The following is a 21,246-nucleotide window of genomic DNA, read 5'->3' on the forward strand; positions in this document are numbered from 1 at the left end:
GTAATTTAAGTTAATGCTTGAGAAAAAAACTTGTTCAAAGCTTGTTCGTTATCAGAAGAAATAAAGCAAATCTAAAAAAAAACTTTAGAATACAGTATGTCATTGTCATTTGCTTTTTCTATAAGTCATGAGGAAAAATAAATTAAAATAGTATTTTTGTCAAAAGAATATAGTAGTAGTAGTATGAATCTAAGAAAAATTCAACAAAGCTGCACCAAAAAAATGAATAGACAGACCTATTGCCTTCATTCATATTGCATATTGTTTCATGGAGGAGGTTTTATACACCTATTGTAGACAACACGCATCATTTTATTCAAACAAACATGTTTTAAATGAAATTATGTATTAATATATAATATCTTATATTTCTATATCATGATAAATGTTTTATTACTATCATGCCTTGGAGAAATCACAGGGTTCTATTGTCTAATGGGGAGGTATTAAGTGGTCCATTTTGAACACCCACTTGAGTAACCAAATATGCTTCCCGCTAAAAGGTTCATGACCAACCGGATTTATAAACAATTATTTATTTTAAAAGAGAAAATCCAGAGAGTATGTTTTGCAGACTTACCCAGATCACCTTGAACACTGTTGTCGTGGGAGGTCCTGCTCGATGTGGTGGATTCCCCATCACTGGGCCAAGGTTGGCCTGCTTGATGTACTCTGATCTGGTCAGTCACTCCCACCTGTTGCTTTTGGGAGAGGGGCGTGGGTGGGCTGCTGCTGTCAAACGACTGCTGAGAAGGTGAGCGACTTTTGTCCCTGAACATCTGATAGGTGGTGGGACTGGGAGAAACATGGCTGGACTGGCCTGAGGAGAAGTCCTCTTCGCTGGATGTCAAATTCTCATTGGAGCTGCAGTCTGGAGTGTATCCCTCTCCTCCGTCGTCATCAAAGCTGCCAGGAGAGCAGGAGCGCCGAGGCCATGTTAGATGTGTGTTCTCCTCTATGCTGTGGTCTCTAATGTGGATCACTCGAGTGTCCCCCTCAGGTATCATTCCCCCAACATACACACTAGTGTATGGTTGGCACTCAGCTGGCTGTGCGTCAGACTTTCCTCCAGCGGAACGGCTCGCGCTGTCTTTTCGGAAGTGATCGGTGACCCCTGGTTCGTCATATGACCCGTTATAACCGCAGTTCCCCTCAGTGGACCGGCCCCGCTGAACACACTTGTTTATGTCCCCTGCGGCGGCTGACAGGTTCCCTGGTACCGAATAAAGACACCTCTTGCGTTCCATCTGCATGGCCTGACTCCCAAGTGTGCTGATCTTGTCTGAGACCTCCCTGTCGTTAACTTTGACCAGTCCTCGCTCGTAATGGTACTCCATGTTAACATAGAAGGGTTTGTCTGGTCCTCCCATCACTGACAACCCTTTACCATCTCCAGCTGTGTGTGAGTTGGCTCTCCTGATGCGTTCGAAGTTGGATCTCAGCGCCGCCACTGAACCCGGTCCCACTGGGAACTCAGTGTCGAACTCTTGGTGCACAGGTGTCTCCCCGTCCTGCAGTTTGGCACTCTCAACCTCCCCCTCTGGATGTGATGTCCACTTTTCCTTCTTTCCGGGTGCTTTCTGTGGCTGTACCACTGACACTTCCTCTTTGTGAGGCCTCTGGCTGTCTGGACCACTGAGAAGGTTTTCATCACTTGTCTGAGGAATCATTTTAAACCCCCATCGCTGGCCATCATAAGATTTCCTCTCTTTTGCAAGAAGAGTCTGCAGGTAGATCATCCTAAAGCGCTCCTTGTTTACTTCCTTCTCCAAATGTTTGATGGATGTCTTGCATTTGTCAAGCTCCTGTTCAATATCTCCCATGGAGTTCAACTCCATGCATGGCGGATCAGATTCGGGAAACTGAGCTCTCCAAGCCTCCACAAACCCCACGGGTTCAACCATTGTTATTCCAGACAATACTAGTCACACATAAATACAAACAAAAATACCTGCAACAAATATGGTGAGCCAAAATTTCCATGTCTTAAAATCTCCATGTTGCTGTGGAAAGTAGGGGAAATGTGAGGAACCACTTGACAATCAAGAAAAGCTGCTCAGTTTTTCCTCACAGAACCATGCAAAACAACATCTGGCCATCTTCTTTCCTTCTTATGGCAAGTCCATGAAATATGGCGTTCTCCTTGTCTTCTTTCCTTTTGATCGTTCTTTGTTTTTTTTCCCCCTCTGGAGTTCCTCTGCCTGTGCGTTTGCTCTGACTGACAGACTGACTCGCTCTCGTGTTTGGGCTCCTCGTCCAAGAGCAGCCGCAGCACAAGAGGCGGGGCACCCGTGTGTGAATTAGGATTATTGTGTACACGATCACACATCAAATTCAAAAAGTAAAACTGACTTTTCTTAACAATGGAGACTGTTAAGAGAACAGTGAAAACACCTTAGGAGTGTCCGAGCAATGTGGGGAAAGCAAAGAGTTGTTTCGAGGATACTTTGATAGCATTCGAGGCGGAAAAAAGTAACACCGACAACTTTGATTTACTTACACCCAGTTCTCTTCAATAAATTAAACTTCCCAAAGTATTCCACGTGATTTGGAAACAACAATACGTTATGATCGGATTACGCGTGGTATTCCAAAGGTCACTGTGTTGCAATTGGATGGATACTTAAAAAAAAATAAAAATAAAAAATAAAATAAATAAATAAATAAAAGATCGCCAACATCGCCACCTGACGGTTCAAAAGTTTAGATGGACACCGTGGCTAACGTACACAGAATGAAATAAATGTTAGATAGCTGTACTATCACGGTTCTTTTTATTCATGTGCGTGCGTGCGTGTGCGTGTGTGTGTGCGCGCGCGTGTGTGAATGTGTAAACTATTTTGACGCTTCATTGATCCAGTTAGCAACCGACCCGGTATCCACGGCAACTGCACTAACGCGAAGTAATAGTGATGCATTCCCGTTACACTTGAAAATCGGGATTTTTGGCTACCTAGGTAGAAAAGTCAAAAAGCGTCCTTTCGTTTGCCTAATCAGATATTATGACTCAACTAGCATGTGTTCTTTTCATATAGAGCTATATAATTTCTATGGCACTTAATTGTTTTATGTCTATTTTAACGATCTTATTGGCGTTTTTTGTGGGTCTGATGAAGAGCCCTGTATTTCATGCAATCTTGTTTTGGTGTCAGAAAACTTTCCCACTAGCACTTCTTGTCTTATTTTGCAAAAGATTATGCATTCATTATTGATATCATATCAGATGTATTCTAGATATGTATTTAGATGTTTACACTTATAACAGTACGTGCTTTTCCAATATCCAAAATTGAAAAGGTGCAATTTTGTTCAAAACACCCTAAAGGAAGAGCACACGTACTTCTAACGTTTGGTGTTATGCGTGACATAGGTTTCTATGAGGGCAAAAAAGAAGTGATTGTATTTAACTAAAATAGCTAAGGTAGCAGAGATCTTGAAATTACGACGTCCTCACGTGTTGTGAATGCACCATTGAGTCTTTCCAGGCAGACGTTGTATGCTAGCTAGCTCAGGTTAGCTAACGACACAACTATAAATTGTCAAAGGCTAGTATTGGCTATTTAAATTAGCTACGAATCGAGTCACGATGAGTGAGCAACTAAAATTGATTGTCGAACAACTGAACAAAGATCCGTTTAGGAAAAACTTTAATCTCATCACGTTTGACTCCCTCGAACCGATGCAGCTGCTCCAGATTTTAAACGACGTTTTAGCTGAAGTCGACCCAAAGGTAAGCGATGTGCAATTTGTTGCCCAACTCGCAAGCTGTTTTCATGCCTTTGACCATTTGCAATGTATTCGATCCATCGTATTTTCAGCACGCTATTGATATTCGCGAGGAAATGCCCGAACAAACAGCGAAGAGAATGTGTGCTCTGCTTGGGATGCTGAAATACAAACCACCTGGCAACCAGTCTGATCTGTAAGTTGCTGTAAACTTATATGAGAAAGCACTCTTGCGTCTGTGTGGGGCATTTCTTCCCGACTCGTCCAATGTTTCGCCTCAGGAGCGGTTTCAGACAGGGTCTCGTGGTCGGCAGCAAACCCGCGGTCCATCCCATCCTGCACTGGCTGCTGCAGAGGGTCCCGGAGCTCAAGAAGAGAGCTTACTTGGCTCGCTTTCTTGTCAAACTTGACGTTCCCGCAGAGTTCCTGGCGGATGACGTCATCGGCGACACATACCACCAGGTATGCCCTTCAAAATGTATGAAGCCAGTGATCATCGCGACAACAAAAAGCTAATGTATAGATGTGCGTTCTAGTATGAAGAACTGGTGGAAGGATTTAAGACCAATCATAAGGAATGTGAGCAGCTCAGGACATCAGGGTTTTCCACGGCAGAAATCAGAAGGGTAAACTTTTAATCTTATTTACCACCCAATATAAATTGGAATTGTCAAAGCTTGTTTTTCTAACATTATTTTTGTTTTTTCCCAACAGGACATTGGTGCAATGGAGGAGGAGAAGGGCCCACTAATTAAACGTGTGGAAAGGTTGAAGAAGAGGGTGAGTCAACTCCCCCAAGGGGCCCTTTGCTCTTGTAATGCTTGGAAGGCTTTAGGATTCACGGAGGAATGAAAATATAACCCTTGTCATATATTATCAGCTTCTTTAGTAGACCTGACAGGGATGCGACAGCTTGTCAAGTTGTTTTTACAAGCGAGCTAAGTAATGGGCTGTTGATCTTAACACCCAAGTCATTCCAAAAGGCGAAACCTGACTCTGTATGTTGGATGGTTATTTTTGGAAGGTGTTGACTTGACAACCTCCACATAGTGTGCAAATCATCTTTGAGTGCATGTGTCTCTCCACTAGGTGGAGTCAGTGTCCAACCATCAACAGATGCTGGAGCAGGCCAGACAGCTGAGAGTTGAGAAAAAGAGAGAAGAGCATTTGGCTCACCAGAAGCAAGAACAAAAGAACCAAGTAAAACTTTCTCACTGCTGCTTTTTCATCACTGTTTTGTCACCTTTAAATAATGCATCAATTCACGTGGCCATCATATGCAGCTGCTATATTTTCCTTCTGATTTATACAAAACATGCTTCGTTTTTTTTGTGTACATTATTACCACAACAGCTAAACACTCACCTCACGCTTCATTAGTGTTGTAACAGAGAAACATTGACAAAGAGAATGCTGTCTGAGAGGTACTAATTTCTAAAAAAAAAAATATATATTATATATATTAAAAATGTGTTTTATTATTGTGGTTGTAGTTTGCAGTGTTGTACAACTGTACTGCATACTGAGAGGAGGGGCTTGTGATACAATACTTTCCCCCTTGTGTCGATAAGTTAACAAAATGTTGTGACTGTCCAAAGAAAAGCCATCTCTCGTTTTTTTGGGTTTTTTTTTTTATCCCCAAAACTATATTTTACAGTTACCATACGCTTGTCAGTATGATAAGAGTTCAATTCTGCCGCAGCGCAAACTAAAATGCAACAAAAGCACCTCTGACAGTGCCTATCAAAACATTGTAAAAGCAGAACCTTTAGCTTTAATGTGCCAAATGTTGTGGCTGACAAATGTATATAAAATGTGTTCATAATCCAAAGCTATGACTACAATGTTTGTGAGTAATAGATTCTGAAAAGACTAGAAGAGACACCAAGGTGGCGTCAAACATAGTGTTGACTGTTATGCACAAATGGTAATTGTTAGATAATACATAGCTGCAGGGTTGTTTAGGGCTGTACCAATATTTGTAAATGAAAGTCCTGAGCACCATGTAACCTTCCAGAAACTTTCTTAAAATAGGTTTTTTAATAAACTCTCTCAAAACTGCTTCATGACAATAATTTCACAAACAGTTTAAAAGAACATATTAACATGGAGTGAATTGATATTTTACTACTACTTGTATTGATGTAAACTATGATAAAATGTAATGTATGCAAAGTAAAAGCATTTACTATTATTCACATATTCACAGCAAGTAGATGTACTGAAGATCCAGCCACAGGGGGAAATGTAATGTAACTCTATTCATACCATCAATTTCTTCAATTTTATACCTGATCCAGCCTTTGTTTTAGCATAACCACTTAAAGTTGCAGCCCTTGCTTACACTGTGATGACTTCTTACACACTCATATCAAGAGACATGGACTAAACCAGCCTCATTTACAGGGGTACATCATCGAATATTTAATTTATTTGTGCTTGGGCCTTTAGTACATACAGTATTCTTAAATACAACAAACCCATGTTTGAAGGAAGACACTTTTTAGGTAATTTATAAACTTTGGATGAGGGTTTGCATGTACAATTTTGTCATTGACCTTTTATGATAATCAGCGGCTTGTTTTTAGCTGTTTCAGGCACAGCAGAGGCTGCAGAGGTTGCAGCAGCAGTTGAAGGACATGCGACATGCTGCAGCTGATGCCAGTCCAGATAGTAAGTATTGCTCTTTGCTTCTGCAGGACTCAGTGTTGCTTTACGGGGTCATTAATAGAACTGCTATAAAATGGGATTATCTAGTATTGAAATGTCTTTTTATTTTTTCCTTATTCACAATTTTTGATGTGTGTGTGCAGTGCCAAGGTTGTAGCTACTTGGCAATTTTAGACATTTTTCATTTGAAATGCAATGGTTTTTGCAATCTGTTAAGCAGTCTGTCTTCCCCAGGTTTAATGAAGAGGCTCGAGGAGGAGATTAAGATCAATTCCTACATGGTCTCTGAGAAACTTCCCAAAGAGTTGGAGGTCCTCAAGCGTACAGTGCAGTACCTTCAAAAAGTGGCATCAGAGCCCGCCATGGGTCATGGTGATCTCCTGGAGCTGAGGGACAAGGTTAGGCGCAGGATGCCACTGTGAAGTCTCTATTCTTTTACCTATTGATGAAATTATTTTTTGAAGTCACTCTTGGGTTTTTCAGATTAAAGGAGTTGACATGCAGATAAATCATCTGATTGAGAAGAAGATGATGAGAAGCGACCCTATTGATGACAAGCTGACTCTCTACAGGCAGCAGGTGCTGGATTTAGGATATTATTTGCTTTCTGTGTACGTTTTTATGTACGTATCCCAGTGGGACTGGACTCTTGATGTGTACTGCCAAATATGGTTATGCCGGTTTTCTTCGTGTCTTGGGTTGTTTATTCATTTAAACATACAATTTAACTCCAGTGCAGCATAAAACTTTCCAGGTTGAGTCCTGGTCTATTTGGTTGTTGTATGCCAAGTATGTTTCCTTTCATTTAATTTACATTGTATGGACTAAAGTTTAGGCACATGACCATCACAGCTACAAAAAAATGAAAAACAACATATGAGTTGGTCCCCTCTTTGCATTTTGCACTGCTTCAACTTTTCTGGGAAGACGTTCAATAGGTGGAGTGTGCGGGGAATTTTTACGCGATGCATCCAGAAGAAAATTTGTCAGGTCTGATGTCAGTGACTCACTTGCACTACAAGTGAGTCACAAATCTCTCAAATTCATCTCAAAAAGCATCTCAAATTCTTCCACACCAATCACATCCAGTTAGCCTTTACGGGTCTTAATTTGTGTGCTGGTCCACAGTCATGCTGGACCTGAGCTGTTTCAAATTTGGAAGTAGGGTTTTCTCCAAATTGTCTTAATTTACATTAATTAAGATTTTGAGAAAATAACTATTCATATATATATTATTCATTAAGTAATGTCATTTCTATCGTTTCTTACCCCCAGCCTTTTTAAAATTCGCCGAAACACATTTGCTTATATTTCCATTGCAATCTGACTCTCGCAGGCATCCATCATCATCCGTAAAAAGGAAGCAAAAGCTGAAGAGCTGCAGGAAGCGAGGGAGGAGTTAGCAGCTGCAGAGCGGGAGCTGACACATAGGACCAGCCAGGCACTAGCCTCCAACGGAGAAGAGGTCGTCCGGGGTGACGAGGTACACTTTAGCAGTAGTCACAAGTTAATACACTCAGTTATATAAAAAAATAATAATAATAATCCCAGTGTTGTGATGGTTTTTTTTAAAATTATTGACACACTTTGTTTGGTTAAAGAATAATTGAGACAGGAGTTGCACAAGCAATGGCCAAAGTAAAGAAACTATTCTGTCTCGTTCTCTTTTGTGTTTGAATTGACTGATAAGCTCATTCATTTTATGCTACTCGTTGTATATATATTCAAACCACAGAAAACACGAAAAGTCTATTTCTGGTCCTATCCAAACATGGACTGTTAACTGTCTTAACAGTACTCATCCCGTTTCCCCACTCACCCCCACGTTCTCATAAAGATCTATAAATAGAGTAACTCTGAGAAAATCCAGAACAAGAAACTGGACTGAACAAAATACCTGGAAATCTTCTTTTGCCTAAATCCTTTGTTACTCAGTTAAGTCAACTGAACACTTTTAATAGACTTGGGGGCCTATAAAGTTTGGTCTTTATATTATTGCATGACAAGGGACTTCCAAACATGTGCTGTGATGTCCTCTTGATGAATAGGCCTGGATTATTGACAAGGAAACTAAAACACGAAGAAGGAACCTCTTTATCTTTAGTCTATTCATTCCCTAAGTTTACAGAAAGGTTAAGATACAGTCAAATTTTGCAGATCCACAGTGTAAAGAAAAATGTGTTCTCTTCATTTACCCCATACCCTGAGAGCTGCCCAGCAAGTGGATCTCAATCATTTCAATACTTTGGTCAAGAGAACAGGCTGGATATCAACCTACAATAATGGGCTTTATACACTGTGACAGCTTTGACAGATCTATCAACTCTATTTATATCGTTGTTTATAACCAGAGAGCCACCAACAGATGAAAACGCTGCTGCAGCCAAACTGTAGCAGGCAACTTTACTGCCTGTTTGAGGAGTCTAAAATGGCGACGGCTTTTCCCTGATCTTCTCTGTGTGTTGTGAGCAGGGGAGCCAGAGGAGAAAAGTGAAGGCTATTCTGAGAGCCCTAGAAAATAGTATATTCAGTTTGCAGCATTTATTTAAGCGGTATGACCCAAAGTTTTAATCCTACTTGTTGATTGTGCACGTTGAACACTTTTCTGACTATTGACCCCTCTGACCTGCTACTGTAGCAGAAAAGAATGAATTTCCTCTGAATAAATGTGCCTCACAAACATTTGCAGTAAATGTAGCATCTGGCATCAGTTCACAGAAACAGCTGATGAACAGCTTGCCTTGGTCTCAACTATGCATTTTTGCAATATTTGCGATATTACATCACTCTAATTGGAACAAATCAGGTGCTTTGGCATTAGGGAGAAAACAGCTGCTGTCTCTGCTTCTGACAAATCTACAAATACAATATAAACATCACTGTAAAATGACTCTCAGCAGGTTTTATTCTCAATTGTTCTAAGAAATAATTTGAACAATACCATGGAGAAAGTCTTTGTGGAAAAATGGATTGATTGGCCTGCTATTTTCATATATTTTACATTTTCTACTCCCAGAGAGGGCAAATTCAGTTACAGTGGAAAATATGGATATGCAATAATTGTTTAATGTAATTATTTTTCAAATATGCATGAATTATTTGGAACCTTCTTTCCTCTGTGTCTGAAGTGATGACGAGCAATCAGTTGTAGTAACAAAGAGGGTCCTTTGTTCTATACGTGGTTGAAGTTAATGGAAAATGTTTTGTCCAGCACCGCTTATCAGACTCCTCCATAGTTTGGGCCATCAGCTACAGTGGAGAAGATCACTTTATCAGCGGTATTTTCCATTCTGCTAGCTGTGTCATCACCTGCCACCCACCCACTGCAGAGGGATGACTGCATCTGATCAGCACTGGTTGGCCAGTTGCAAGAAAAGTTTCTCAACTGACCACATCACACTGCAAATATAGTTGTGCTTTAGTTAAGAGGCGATCACCATTTTGTGTTTGGAACATGCCCAGCTCTCTGTGTTGCTGGTAACTTGTATATGTACTTTTGTGCACTTCATTTCAGGTTGGTCAAGAGTGTTATGGATGCGCTTCTTGTTTGGTAACAGGATTCCTTTTGGGAACATACTGTTTGGAACACTATGGAGTATTCTTAACTGAGTATTCTACGCTGTTAAATCCTCTCTCAGCCGCGACTGCCCTTGATGTCCTAAAATACACATAGAATATACTCTCTGAACCATCCCTCCACTCATGCCCACTTACATCAAGCTTCTCGGATCCCCAAAGGACATGAAGCACATTCTGTGTTTTCTAGGACTGTTCTCTCATGTCCTTGTTCATTTATAGCTGCTCTTCATTGTGGAGGAGCTTCACTGTGTCCTGATAGACAGACAGAAACTCGGGGGCCCAGCTCAACGTCCACTTGCAGCAGTCACTAAGTCAGGCGAAGCTATTTGTTGGACGAAGCTGGCTGAACAGATCGAGTGACCATGCCAGATCAGGGCACGGGCCCCAGAGCCCTTGTCTGCTGTTTTCAAAACCCTTTGCTCTCCTGACCTTCATCTAGGACATTGGACAGCATGCATCTAGATTCTGTTAGAAATTACCCTTGAAAGATTGTGTGTACCTGTTTTCTTTATAAAGGGTACATTTATTTATATATATAAATATATATAATAAACACACAGTGGGTACGGAAAGTATTCAGACCCCCTTAAATTTGTCACTGTTATATTGCAGCCATTTGCATATTTTCTTCATTAATGTACACACAGCACCCCACATTGACAGGGAAAAAATAAATTGTTGACATTTTTGCAGATTTCTTAAAAAAGAAAAACTGGAATATCACACAGTCATAAGTATTCAGACCCTTTCCTCAGTATTCGGTAGAAGCACCCTTTTGAGCTAATACAGCCCTGAGTCTTTTTGGGAATGATGCAACAAGTTTTTCACACCTGGATTTGGGGATCTTCTGCCATTCCTCCTTGCAGATCCTCTCCAGTTCTGTCAGGTTGGATGGTGAACGTTGGTGGACAGCCATTTTCAGGTCTCTCCAGTGATGCTCAATTGGGTTTAAGTCGGTCGGGGCTCTGGCTGGGCCATTCAAGAACAGTCACTAAGTTGTTCTGAAGCCACTCCTTCGTTATCTTAGCTGTGTGCTTAGGGTCATTGTGTTGTTGGAAGGTGAAACTTCGGCCCAGGTGGTATCGGAATCCAAGATTTTATTGCAGTAGTCTGACGCAGTGCAATCGTGAAAGACCAAATTTGTCTTGTAGTCTGATCCAGGCATTACGTGTTGTCTGTCAGACATGTCTGTTCCACACCGCCGCTGTTTTTTTTTTTTTTATAACTTTATTGGGGGTCAGATATTTACAGTACTATGTCAAAAGACACGCGACAAGGCTAAAAATAAACTAGCTGTTGGATTCAAATATACTGTACACGATGGTGACGCAGAGTAAATGTCTTTTGCGGAGTCATTGATCGGATCGGCGAATTTTGACATTAAACCCGACCAGCCGATCAGCATAAAATGCTAATTATCGGCCGATACCGATCAAGCTGATCAGATAGGTGTAAAGTGTGTGTATATATGTATATATGTATGTGTATATATATATGTATATATGTATGTGTGTGTGTATCTATATATATATATATATATATATGTGTGTGTATATATATATATATATATGTGTATATATACATATATATATATATATATATATATATATATATATATATATATATATATGTGTATATATACATATTATACATATATATATATATATATATGTATATATATATATATATATATACAAAATCAAACAAAACATGCATGGTAGGTTGATTGAAGACTCTAAATTGCCCATAGGTATGAATGTGATTGTGAATGGTTGTTTCTTTATATGTTCCCTGTGATTGGGCGGCGACCAGTTCAGGGTGTACCCCGCCTCTCGCCCAAAGATAGCTGGGATGGGGTCCAGCACGCCCGCGACCCTCGTGAGTATAAGCGGTACAGAAAATGGATTGATGTATGATGGATGTGTGTGTGTATGTCTATGTATGTATATATAAATATGTATATGTGTATATATGTGTGTGCGTATGTATGTATATAAAACGATTATTTTGGAGATGTTAGATCTAAAATCAAACAAAGTGACCCCTGGCTGGTGTCAAATATGTTGACTTTAATTGTCATTTGTTCCCTCATAGCTGAAACGTTTGGTGGTGAAACTGCGAAGCAAAGGTACGGTATACAAGAAGAAACGTCAGGAAATTGCAGAGCTGAAGGCAGAGTATGGAGTTTTACAACGGACGGAGGAGATTCTCAAGCAAAGGCATGAGGCTGTCCAAGAGAAACTGGTACCTAATATGATCCGTCTGTGATAAAGAAAATACAAATGCAACACTTACTTTTTTCATAACTTCCATAAATTCTTGCAAAGCATTACACAGGAACATGAAGTAGGGCTGCTGTCCACTTGTCTGTTTGGAAACTGATTAGTAGTCATTTCGACTCAGCCTTGGGGGGGAACATTAGGAAAAATGTGAATGGGGCATTGTTGGAACTGCTCTATCCCCTGCATCAATCTGAATTGCCCTTTAGCAAGGCAACCCCAAACTGTACCATGTGTGCTGCACATTTGCCGCCCCAGTGCAAATGTTCTGTTTGTGTTTTATCTCCCCGTTCACACTCACTGTGTTAACACTGGTGTGCTAGAAGCTTCCTGGAAATTGCTTCACGCCTCTTTGTGTTCCCAGCGCCTGACTTGTTGATAAGCTCCCTGAAGGAAGCCATGCAGAGCTGCTATATCTGACTTTTGCATCTGCTACCCCTGCTCTTTCTGCATCCCTCACTGGGAGTTGTCAAGCTATGACAATTTTCAGTGTCATCCTTTGGATGTGATGAGTTAGTAGCGCTCTTACTCTACAGAGGGAATCTGTCGCAAACTTGATTGTGCATGCACACAACTGTGGAAGCTGCTCTACTAAACTGGGTGCAACCAGGATCATGTCTTCAAAATGCATTAATTTGCTGCACCATTCATTTTGTTCGAGGAGTATACGCAAGGGCGGCACGGTGGACGACTGGTTAGAGCATCTGCCTCACCGTTCTGAGGACCGGGGTTCAATCCCCGGCCCTGCCTGTGTGGAGTTTGCATGTTCTCCCCCTGTCTGCGTGGGTTTTCTCCGGGCACTCCGGTTTCCTCCCACATCCCAAAAACATGCATGATAGGTTGATTGAAGACTCTAAATTGCCCGTAGGTGTGAATGCGAATGGTTGTTTGTTTATGTGTGCCCTGCGATTGGCTGGCAACCAGTTCAGGGTGTACCCCGCCTCCTGCCCGAAGATAGCTGGGATAGGCTCCAGCACTCCCGCGACCCTTGTGAGGATAAGCGGTTCAGTAAATGGATGGATGGATGGAGTATATGCAAGTAGATGAATTTAGCACATCCAATGTGATTTCTCAATCCCGAGACGAATTGCGCTGGTCGATTTTGCGTCTTTAATGGGGGTATTCCTGAGACCCATTTATTTGTATAGAAGCAATTTAACTCTGTTAACTTTCTATGATGGCCCCTTTAATGTCTCCTGTACACTCGGTTCTCAAACCCATGTTAAACTGTGCACATAGTATAGTAGTTGGCAATGACTGAAGGAGAAACAAATAGAAAATGTAAAATTTCACTTGGTAGTGAACAGGCCTCCGCCAAGGCTGAACCATTGATAACCATGTAAAAAGTCATTGGCAGGCTATTACTTGTTTGTTCAACTCTTTGTTCGTGACTAGGATACCTCCTGGTCCATGGTGTATGACAGCATAAGCTGAGGATAAGAGGCACACTGTACCATTTTCATCCATCCATCCATTTTCCGTACCGCTTATCCTCACTAGGGTCGGGGGCGTGCTGGAGCCTGTCCCTGACTCTGGGCGAGAGGTGGGGTACACCCTAACCTGTTCGCCAGCCAATCGCAGGGCACATATGAACAAACAACCATTCGCATTCGCATTCACATTTACACCTACGGGGAATTTAGTGTCTTCAATTAACCTACCATACATGTTTTTGGGATGTGGGAGGACATCGGAGTACCCGGAGAAAACCCACACAGGCACGGGGAGAACATGCAAACTCCACACAGGCGACGCCAGATTTGAACCCGGGTCCTCAGAACTGTGAGGCCAACGTGCTAACCAGTTGTTCACCGTGCCGCCATGTACCATTTTATTTATTTATTTATTTGTATTCTTTTTATGGTTCCATTGATCATGATTTAAACAACAAAATTAAATCACTGGACCTGTATCGCACACACCAGTAAAACTGAATGTGTCCTTTTTTGGTACTTGAAGTCCTTGCCAAAGTTTCGGGAAATTAGAAAGGCATCATCCTGCCACCCAAAAAATAATAATAATAAATGAAAGCTGTCAGTAATTTTATTAATTTATTTTCAACACAGAGCAAATTTGACCACTGCTGATTTCATCGCGGTCGCCTCTTGTAATTAAATCCAACAGCTGTGATCTATGCAGCATGTTTTTCCATGTGGTATTTCCGCTGGCCACCATGCTTATTGTCATCTGAAATTGATTCTAGATAAATGGTTCTGAATAAAAAAAGTAAAAAAATCAATATTTTATACCTAAGATACTAAGCAAAATAGTAAACTCTGCAGTCTCTGCCTTTTGCTGCCTTTTTTGTGTCATTAACTTGCCACATTTCTCTCCCCTGTTTTTTTTTTAAAGCAAACTATGGAAGCTGAAAAGGGTATCTCTGGCTACAGCAACACTCAGGAGGAACTAGAGAGGGTGTCAGCCATCAAGAGTGAGCTAGATGAAAAGAAGGGCCGCACACTGGATGATATGTCTGAAATGGTAACGTTACTCTATCAAGGCATCAGCAGAATGTTTTTGTTTTTACAATTCTGATGTATTGATAAATTAAAAATGTTCACCTTTGAATAAATACTGTATAGTAAATTTCGTAAATTTGTGGAATAGTTGTGTGCATATGAGCGTGTGAGCAGGTAGGTAGGAACCTAAAATTTGGCTTGATTGATGAAGCATAATGCGCATGGTTTAAGCACATTTCGGGCCAAATCAATTGCGCCATTAGGTAAGAGATAACTATTTTACTTTAATTTACCATATTGTGTGTTTACCATAACATGAGTCCCCACAAACCCATGAAAACCAGGTGTGTCTCTTGATATTACAATTAAGTTAAAGTAATTGTGTTTCCAATAAGTAAAAAAAATAAATAAATAAAAAAAAAAATCCACATATGGCGGCACGGTGGACGACTGGTTAGAGCGTGTGCCTCACAGTTCTGAGGACCGGGGTTCAATCCCCGGCCCCGCCTGTGTGGAGTTTGCATGTTCCCCCCGTGCCTGCGTGGGTTTTCTCCGGGTACTCCGGTTTCCTCCCACATCCCAAAAACATGCATGGTAGGTTAATTGACGACTCTAAGTTGCCCGTACATGTGAGTGCGGATGGTTGTTTGTATGTGCCCTGCCATTGGCTGGCAACCAGTTCAGGGTGTACCCCGCCTCCTGCCCGATGATAGCTGGGATAGGCTCCAGAACGCCCGTGACCCTAGTGAGGAGAAGCGGCTCAGAAAATGGATGGATGGATGGAAATCCACATATTTTAATGTAAATGCTAAGCGTTTCCTTTGAGTAGTCAAGTTAACTACCGCATTGTTCGTAAGTGTATATTGTACATGTCAATATTTTACAATAACTGAAAGAATTTCATTGGCAGCTGGCACAGTGGCCGACTGGCTAGCACATCTGCCTCACAGTTCTGGGTACCGGGGTTCAAATCCCGGCCCCGCCTGTGTGGCGTTTCCATGTTCTCCCCGTGCCTGGGTGGGTTTTCTCCGGGCACTCCGGTTTCCTCCCACATCCCAAAAACATGCATAGTAGGTTGATTGAAGACTCTAAATTGCCCGTAGGTGTGAATGTGACTGCGAATGGTTGTTTGTTGCTTATGTGCCCTGCGATTGGCTGGCGACCGGTTCGGGGTGTACCCCTTCTCCTGCCCGAAGATAGCTGGGATAGGCTCCAGCAGCCCGCGACCCTGGTGAAGATAGGCGGTGAAGAGGATGGATGGATGGATGAATTTTATTGGCAAATGCAAAAAATGCTACTTGTAATTCCAGTTAAGATTGAATTTCTAATCACAAAATCATTCTTGAATTATTGGGGAAAATTCGGAAATTCACTCCAAGCGCGCTCTCTACATTCCCGAACGTCTGGAAACTCAAAACGCTGTTGCAGTGTGCCGTTCAGTTATTCAGAGAGCCACACTCTGGAAATGCTGGAGCGCACTCCCGCCTCTCTGACTGAGGAGACAGAGCCGCCGGAGTGTCAGGCAGGACGAGATGTTTACAGGTAGAACTGACACATTCAATATGGTGGATGTACTGACGTATCACTGCCAATGGCCAATACGCTCATTCATAAATACATAGCAAATGGAGTGCACTCTGCCTCTCTGAACACTGCACTCTCCAAGCGCAGTGAGAGCGTCAGATTGAATTTCTGAACATACTCATTGTCATTCGAAGGCATCCATCCATCCATCCATTATCTGAGCCGCTTATCCTCACAAGGGTCGTGGGAGTGCTGGAGCCTATCCCAGCTATCATCGGGCAGGAGGCAGGGTACACGCTGAACTGGTTGCCAGCCAATCGCAGGGCACATTTAAACAAACAACCATTCGCAATCACATTCACACCTACGGGCAATTTAGGGTATTCAATTAACCTACCATGCATGTTTTTGGGATGTGGGAGGAAACCGGAGTGCCCGGAGAAAACCCACACAGGCACGGGGAGAACATGCAAACTCCACACTGGCAGGGCCGGGGATTGAACCCCGGTCCTCAGAACTGTGAGGCAGACGCTCTAACCAGTCGGCCGCCATTCCCTGAGAAATGCAAAATAGACTATCAATTCTCTGTTTTGCTCCTGGTTTGACTGTTAATGTAAACAATATATATTTACTATTTAGTATTATTTGTTACTGTGTATATATAATAATCATCTAAAGAGCAGAACAAAATCGTCATTGTAACTGTTTGTATGTTTTCATAGGTAAAGCAATTAAACTCAATGATAGTGGAGAAGAAGTCTGCTCTCGCTCCAATTATCAAAGAGCTGAGGTCACTGAGGCAGCAGTGTCAGGTGAGCATTGCTGTTTTAAAATGCAACGGTATGACATAATTCTCCATTATAAACTATTATTTTAATTAAGACAACTTTCACAAAATGCAAACATATAAGACTATCATAGTATCTCTTTATAAATGCAAAATATTGCACTGACTTTACTTATAAATAACTACATTATATACATACAGTATGGTAAATAGGATGTGAAGATAAACATGTAATGAAACCACTGTGATAAACCCTGAATCAAATTTACAAATCTATTACTGATTCCTGCTGGCCTTCTGTATCCTATGTTTGTCTATTGTCATGACGGTACTTTAATCATTTAAATGATCCAGAAATAAAATGCATGATGGGAAAGCCCCCACACATTGCTCCGCCAAAGGCAGAGGATTAATTTTTCCTACATGTGTTCCATCTTCCACTTCACTGGCTAATGTCCACCAATGAAACACTGCAACCAAAGGACGGAAATAGACTTTGTAAGAGGCCATTGTTTGTTAAGTTGCTCAAAGTGAAGCTGTGTTTTTAGTGATACTATAATTGGACAGTGTTGAAATTGGTGTCTTGCTAAGATTTTGTACCGAAAAAATGATCTGTTTTTTTGTGGATGAAATTTTGACTTCCTGCTCAAACATCATGCCAGGTGTTAAATCAGGAGCATGAAGAAAAGAAATCCCAGTATGAAAGTTGTGGTGCTGGTCTGGAGAGCAACAGATCTAAATTGGAGCAGGTATAGTTTTTGTACTACTGTACTAAAAATAATAGTAGTGGAATTTTAGTGTTTTTCTTTGTTCTGAAGTCATACTCATGTTTCTTTGCTGTGTATGCTGCAGTGCATAATTGTTGGTAATTTTTATCTATATTTTTTCCTATTTAAATGAGATTCCTTGATTTTCTTTCAGATTATTGGCAATAACATTTATTTTTACTTTTTTCACAGGAGGTGAAAGCATTGAGAGAAGAGACGGCACAGGAGGAAAACCGATATCATTACATCAACAGCAAGTCCGAGGCAAGGAAGAGCAGGAAGTCGCATAAGGCTGAAACCAAGTTAAACATTGAGAATGTAGAATTGAACAATACTTGCAGCATACTTGGAGTTGGGTGGGTCCAGGTCACCCTGGATGTTTTTTTTTTTTTTTTTTTTTTCTTTCCCTCCTCCTCCTCGCCCCACTACATCACGAAGGGCCAAGCAAGCACTCTGAGGCTGATGCCGTTCCGCTGCCCCGCTGGCAGCTACTATCTCTTAGCGTTGGTGGGCAGACGTGGGGCGGTGGAGGCGTCGAGTTCACCGTTGCCTCGCTATATGCGTGCGTGGGGGCACACACCAGTGATACTGTAGCCCAAATAACACGAAACATAACGTTTCAGGGAATATGTTTTTTTTTTTCGGGTTGTCGGGATAGCAAGTTATTATTATAGATAAGGAGGTGGCAATTGCATTGAATAGAGAAAGATGAAAGAAGGGCGCTGAATATTAAACTAGTCAGGGAGGGGTGCTTCATGGCCAGAATGTTCGACCAAACCCAAGTGTGTACTTGGGCTTGTTTTTAGCCCCGGCCAAAAAAAACGGACAACTGAGATGGTAAAAGAGTTTCACCCTATATCACAACAATTCAGTACAAATGTTTTCTCAGCCTTTGCATGTTTTCACCACGTATACTGAAACATATGTAATGTATTTAGGAAAAAAAAAAAACGAAAATTACTTTACACTGTCCTTAAAAAGTCCAGATCCTCTAATTTCGGCCTCTTGAATGCTTATGCTTTCCAATTTCCTGAGTTCTCCATGAAAGCAGAAAATGTCTTTGTGTTTTAGGCAAAAGAAGATGTTCATGGAAACACATTTGTATCCATTCAATCCATCCATTATCTATACCGCTTTCAGGGTAGCAGGTGAGCTGGAACCTATCCTAGCCGACGTCGGGCAAAAGGCGGTCTACACCCTGAACTGGTCGCCACATTTAAATCAGACCATTTACTTACTTACTATACATATTTCAAACCATGGATTTTATATATAGCAATCAATCACAACTTTATGAATCCTATTTATGGATGGGAAATATGTGCAAAGCAGTGAACACTTATTCCAAGCAGAAACTAAGGATTGGGTTTGTTGTTGGCATTAAAGTATCTGGCAAGCAAGCTAACATGCTGTAGGTAACAATACAAGACTGCTGTATTAGCCTGAGCGTCAGGGCTGATTCACACTACTGTATTGTTTTCCAACAAGTGAAAAAGTTAGCGATAGGAGCCTCACAGATTGCAGTTTTTACCTCGTGACACTATTAAAATGCTCATAACATTTGATCTGAAAGGGCTGTGGGTGATAATAATATAACTTTATTTCTCCTGGACATCTGAGTCCAATAACATGCCCTTGGCCTGTTTGTGGTCTTTTGACAATAATGACCGACTCATTCCATATTATACCTTAACGTTTGTTACCTGTTAATATGACATACATTGGTTACATTTCCATGTATAATAGTGTTACTCAACTTAAATTGCTCCTTTGAAAAAATACGTTTTCCTTTTGCAAACTGGTTTGGTTTGCTCAACATTTTTTTTAGCATACGTGTCTTGTCTACTGTCTTTGTCATTGGTCGTCTGCGCAGCGACTGTTTATGATGCCTTCAAGGGCAGCTCGGAAAAAAACAAGCTAGGATTTGTTAAAAAGGAATGTATTGATTTTTTTTTAATGTAAGTGTGGGGAAAGACAGAGGGGATAGATTTGGAAAGTGTGCCTGCCCCCCACCTTCAATTGCACCCCTGCCAATAGGACAATAACTTGAAACTCCCATCTCTTGTCTTACACAGATCACTGAGATGCAAATACAGCGAGCGGCTGAGGAGATGAAGGCCTATGTGTCCTCTGATGTCCAGGAGAGGAAAAGAGCAATCAGGTGAGCACATTGAGTCAGGCCAACCAGCTGCTTGCAAGATGAATAACCTTTTGTACTCTCAGGGAGCTCCTCTTACATCACAGTCGGTTGAGCTGCTCCCATGTCATTATTTCATTCCACATAAAGAGGCATTACAAATTTCTTACCACACATGATGGAACCAAAATATGGATTGAGGGTATATGAGAAACTACACTGAAAACAATGGGTGAGCTCTTTTAAATTTGCCATGGCCTGCATGTGAATTATACCCTTGTGTTTGTAGGGAAGTGTACATGAAGAACATTGCAGAGCAGGAGTTACTTGGCAAGGTGAGTAATTTAGTCAGCAACTTTCTTGGGGACATTATTGAAGTGAGGTGTTTGAAACGATCAATGTGCCATTTTATCTTTTTTCCCCGTGGACTGCAGAAGTTACGTGAGAAGCAGAAGATGGTGAGGGAGAGCCACAGTGCTAACATGGAGCAGATGAAGATGTGGCAGGACTTGGAGCAGCTGATGGAGTGCAAGAGACAGTGCTTCATAAAAGTGCAGAATGAGGCATCTGTCGGTCAGGTCATCCAAGAAGGAGGAGAGGATAGGCTTGTACTGTGAGGGTTAACATACTTTCTATGTGTGTAAATCTACTTCCTTTTAAACCTTACTGTGCTATGTATTTAATGTAATTTGCTTCATGAAAATGCTTCATAAGCGTTATTTCATTATTCATGGGATATCTACAACTGTAACAATGGGTTACCGTTTCCTTACATGAGGAGCACAACAGTCCATTTTGTGAAAGGATTTCAGATGATGATCTCCAATGTTTTAACTCTCTGTGACCCACCAGACCTTTTGACACATGCTTATCCTTAATATACTTTCGATCCAAGTGTCTAGCGATAACAGCACACGAAGTCTAGTACCGGTGGTCACGGTCAACTATTGTTAGCAGGAATAACATGACCTTGGACTGTGTGTCTTGCCAATTTTGGAGCTAACTGTTGCAATTCATACAATCAGATTTCATATCATCAGATTTCATTGAATGGTACGGCATGGCCATGTTGATTTTGACTGATAGTCTGCATTTAAAAAAATGATTACATGCGATTTGCCAGAGTAATCTAAAAATAACGTATTTTGACTTTTGTAACGAGCAACTGTAATGATTTTGTAATGAAAATATTCAAACTCAAATACAGGTACATTGTTTTCATTTATCCCTCCATCCAGCCAAGCCCAGCTGACTTTGGACAAGAGCTGTTTAAGGCACACACATCATGGGTCATACTGACAAACAAGCATTCCCACTG

General features: G+C 41.3%; 2 protein-coding genes across 3 annotated transcripts in view; one reads left to right on the top strand and one right to left on the bottom strand.

Moving 5' to 3' along the window:
- The window catches only part of si:dkey-91m11.5 (PH_BCR_vertebrate and RhoGAP_Bcr domain-containing protein), a 42,058-nt gene extending 39,744 nt beyond the window's left edge, over window positions 1-2,314 (bottom strand). Inside the window, exon 1 of the mRNA XM_061766670.1 lies at window positions 581-2,314. Within this exon, the coding sequence (XP_061622654.1) occupies window positions 581-1,904 (1,324 nt within the window). The 5' untranslated portion in view covers window positions 1,905-2,314. The remainder of the gene's footprint in view (window positions 1-580) is intronic.
- Window positions 2,315-3,413: 1,099 nt separating this feature from the next.
- On the top strand, window positions 3,414-21,130 carry ift81 (intraflagellar transport 81 homolog). Of its 2 annotated transcripts, XM_061766677.1 has the most exons (19): window positions 3,414-3,730; window positions 3,819-3,922; window positions 4,008-4,188; window positions 4,263-4,352; window positions 4,441-4,506; window positions 4,816-4,926; window positions 6,315-6,399; window positions 6,631-6,794; window positions 6,880-6,975; window positions 7,733-7,879; window positions 11,788-11,853; window positions 12,070-12,219; window positions 14,607-14,735; window positions 16,960-17,049; window positions 17,687-17,773; window positions 17,984-18,055; window positions 19,867-19,952; window positions 20,218-20,263; window positions 20,363-21,130. In XM_061766677.1, the coding sequence occupies exons 1-19, from the start codon at window positions 3,587-3,589 to the stop codon at window positions 20,543-20,545; spliced, it is 2,097 nt and encodes a 698-aa protein (XP_061622661.1). In that variant the 5' UTR covers window positions 3,414-3,586; the 3' UTR covers window positions 20,546-21,130. The 2 variants fall into 2 exon arrangements, with proteins under 2 accessions (XP_061622661.1, XP_061622662.1); XM_061766678.1 differs by lacking the exon at window positions 11,788-11,853 and having other exon boundaries at window positions 3,426-3,730.
- The last annotated feature ends 116 nt before the right edge of the window (window positions 21,131-21,246 follow it).

Source organism: Phyllopteryx taeniolatus, chromosome 3 (assembly GCF_024500385.1).
Source record: "Phyllopteryx taeniolatus isolate TA_2022b chromosome 3, UOR_Ptae_1.2, whole genome shotgun sequence".
Taxonomy (NCBI): Eukaryota; Metazoa; Chordata; class Actinopteri; order Syngnathiformes; family Syngnathidae; genus Phyllopteryx; species Phyllopteryx taeniolatus.

What these genes read in the sequence shown, in the direction of transcription:
- ift81 (XM_061766677.1), top strand. Translation starts at nt 3,587, where the DNA reads ATGAGTGAGCAACTAAAATTGATTGTCGAACAACTGAACAAAGATCCG. An exon ending in AGCAAGAACAAAAGAACCAA is followed by an intron (nt 4,927 to 6,314) that starts GTAAAACTTTCT and finishes GCTTGTTTTTAG; the next exon opens with CTGTTTCAGGCACAGCAGAG. An exon ending in GAGAGGAAAAGAGCAATCAG is followed by an intron (nt 19,953 to 20,217) that starts GTGAGCACATTG and finishes TTGTGTTTGTAG; the next exon opens with GGAAGTGTACATGAAGAACA.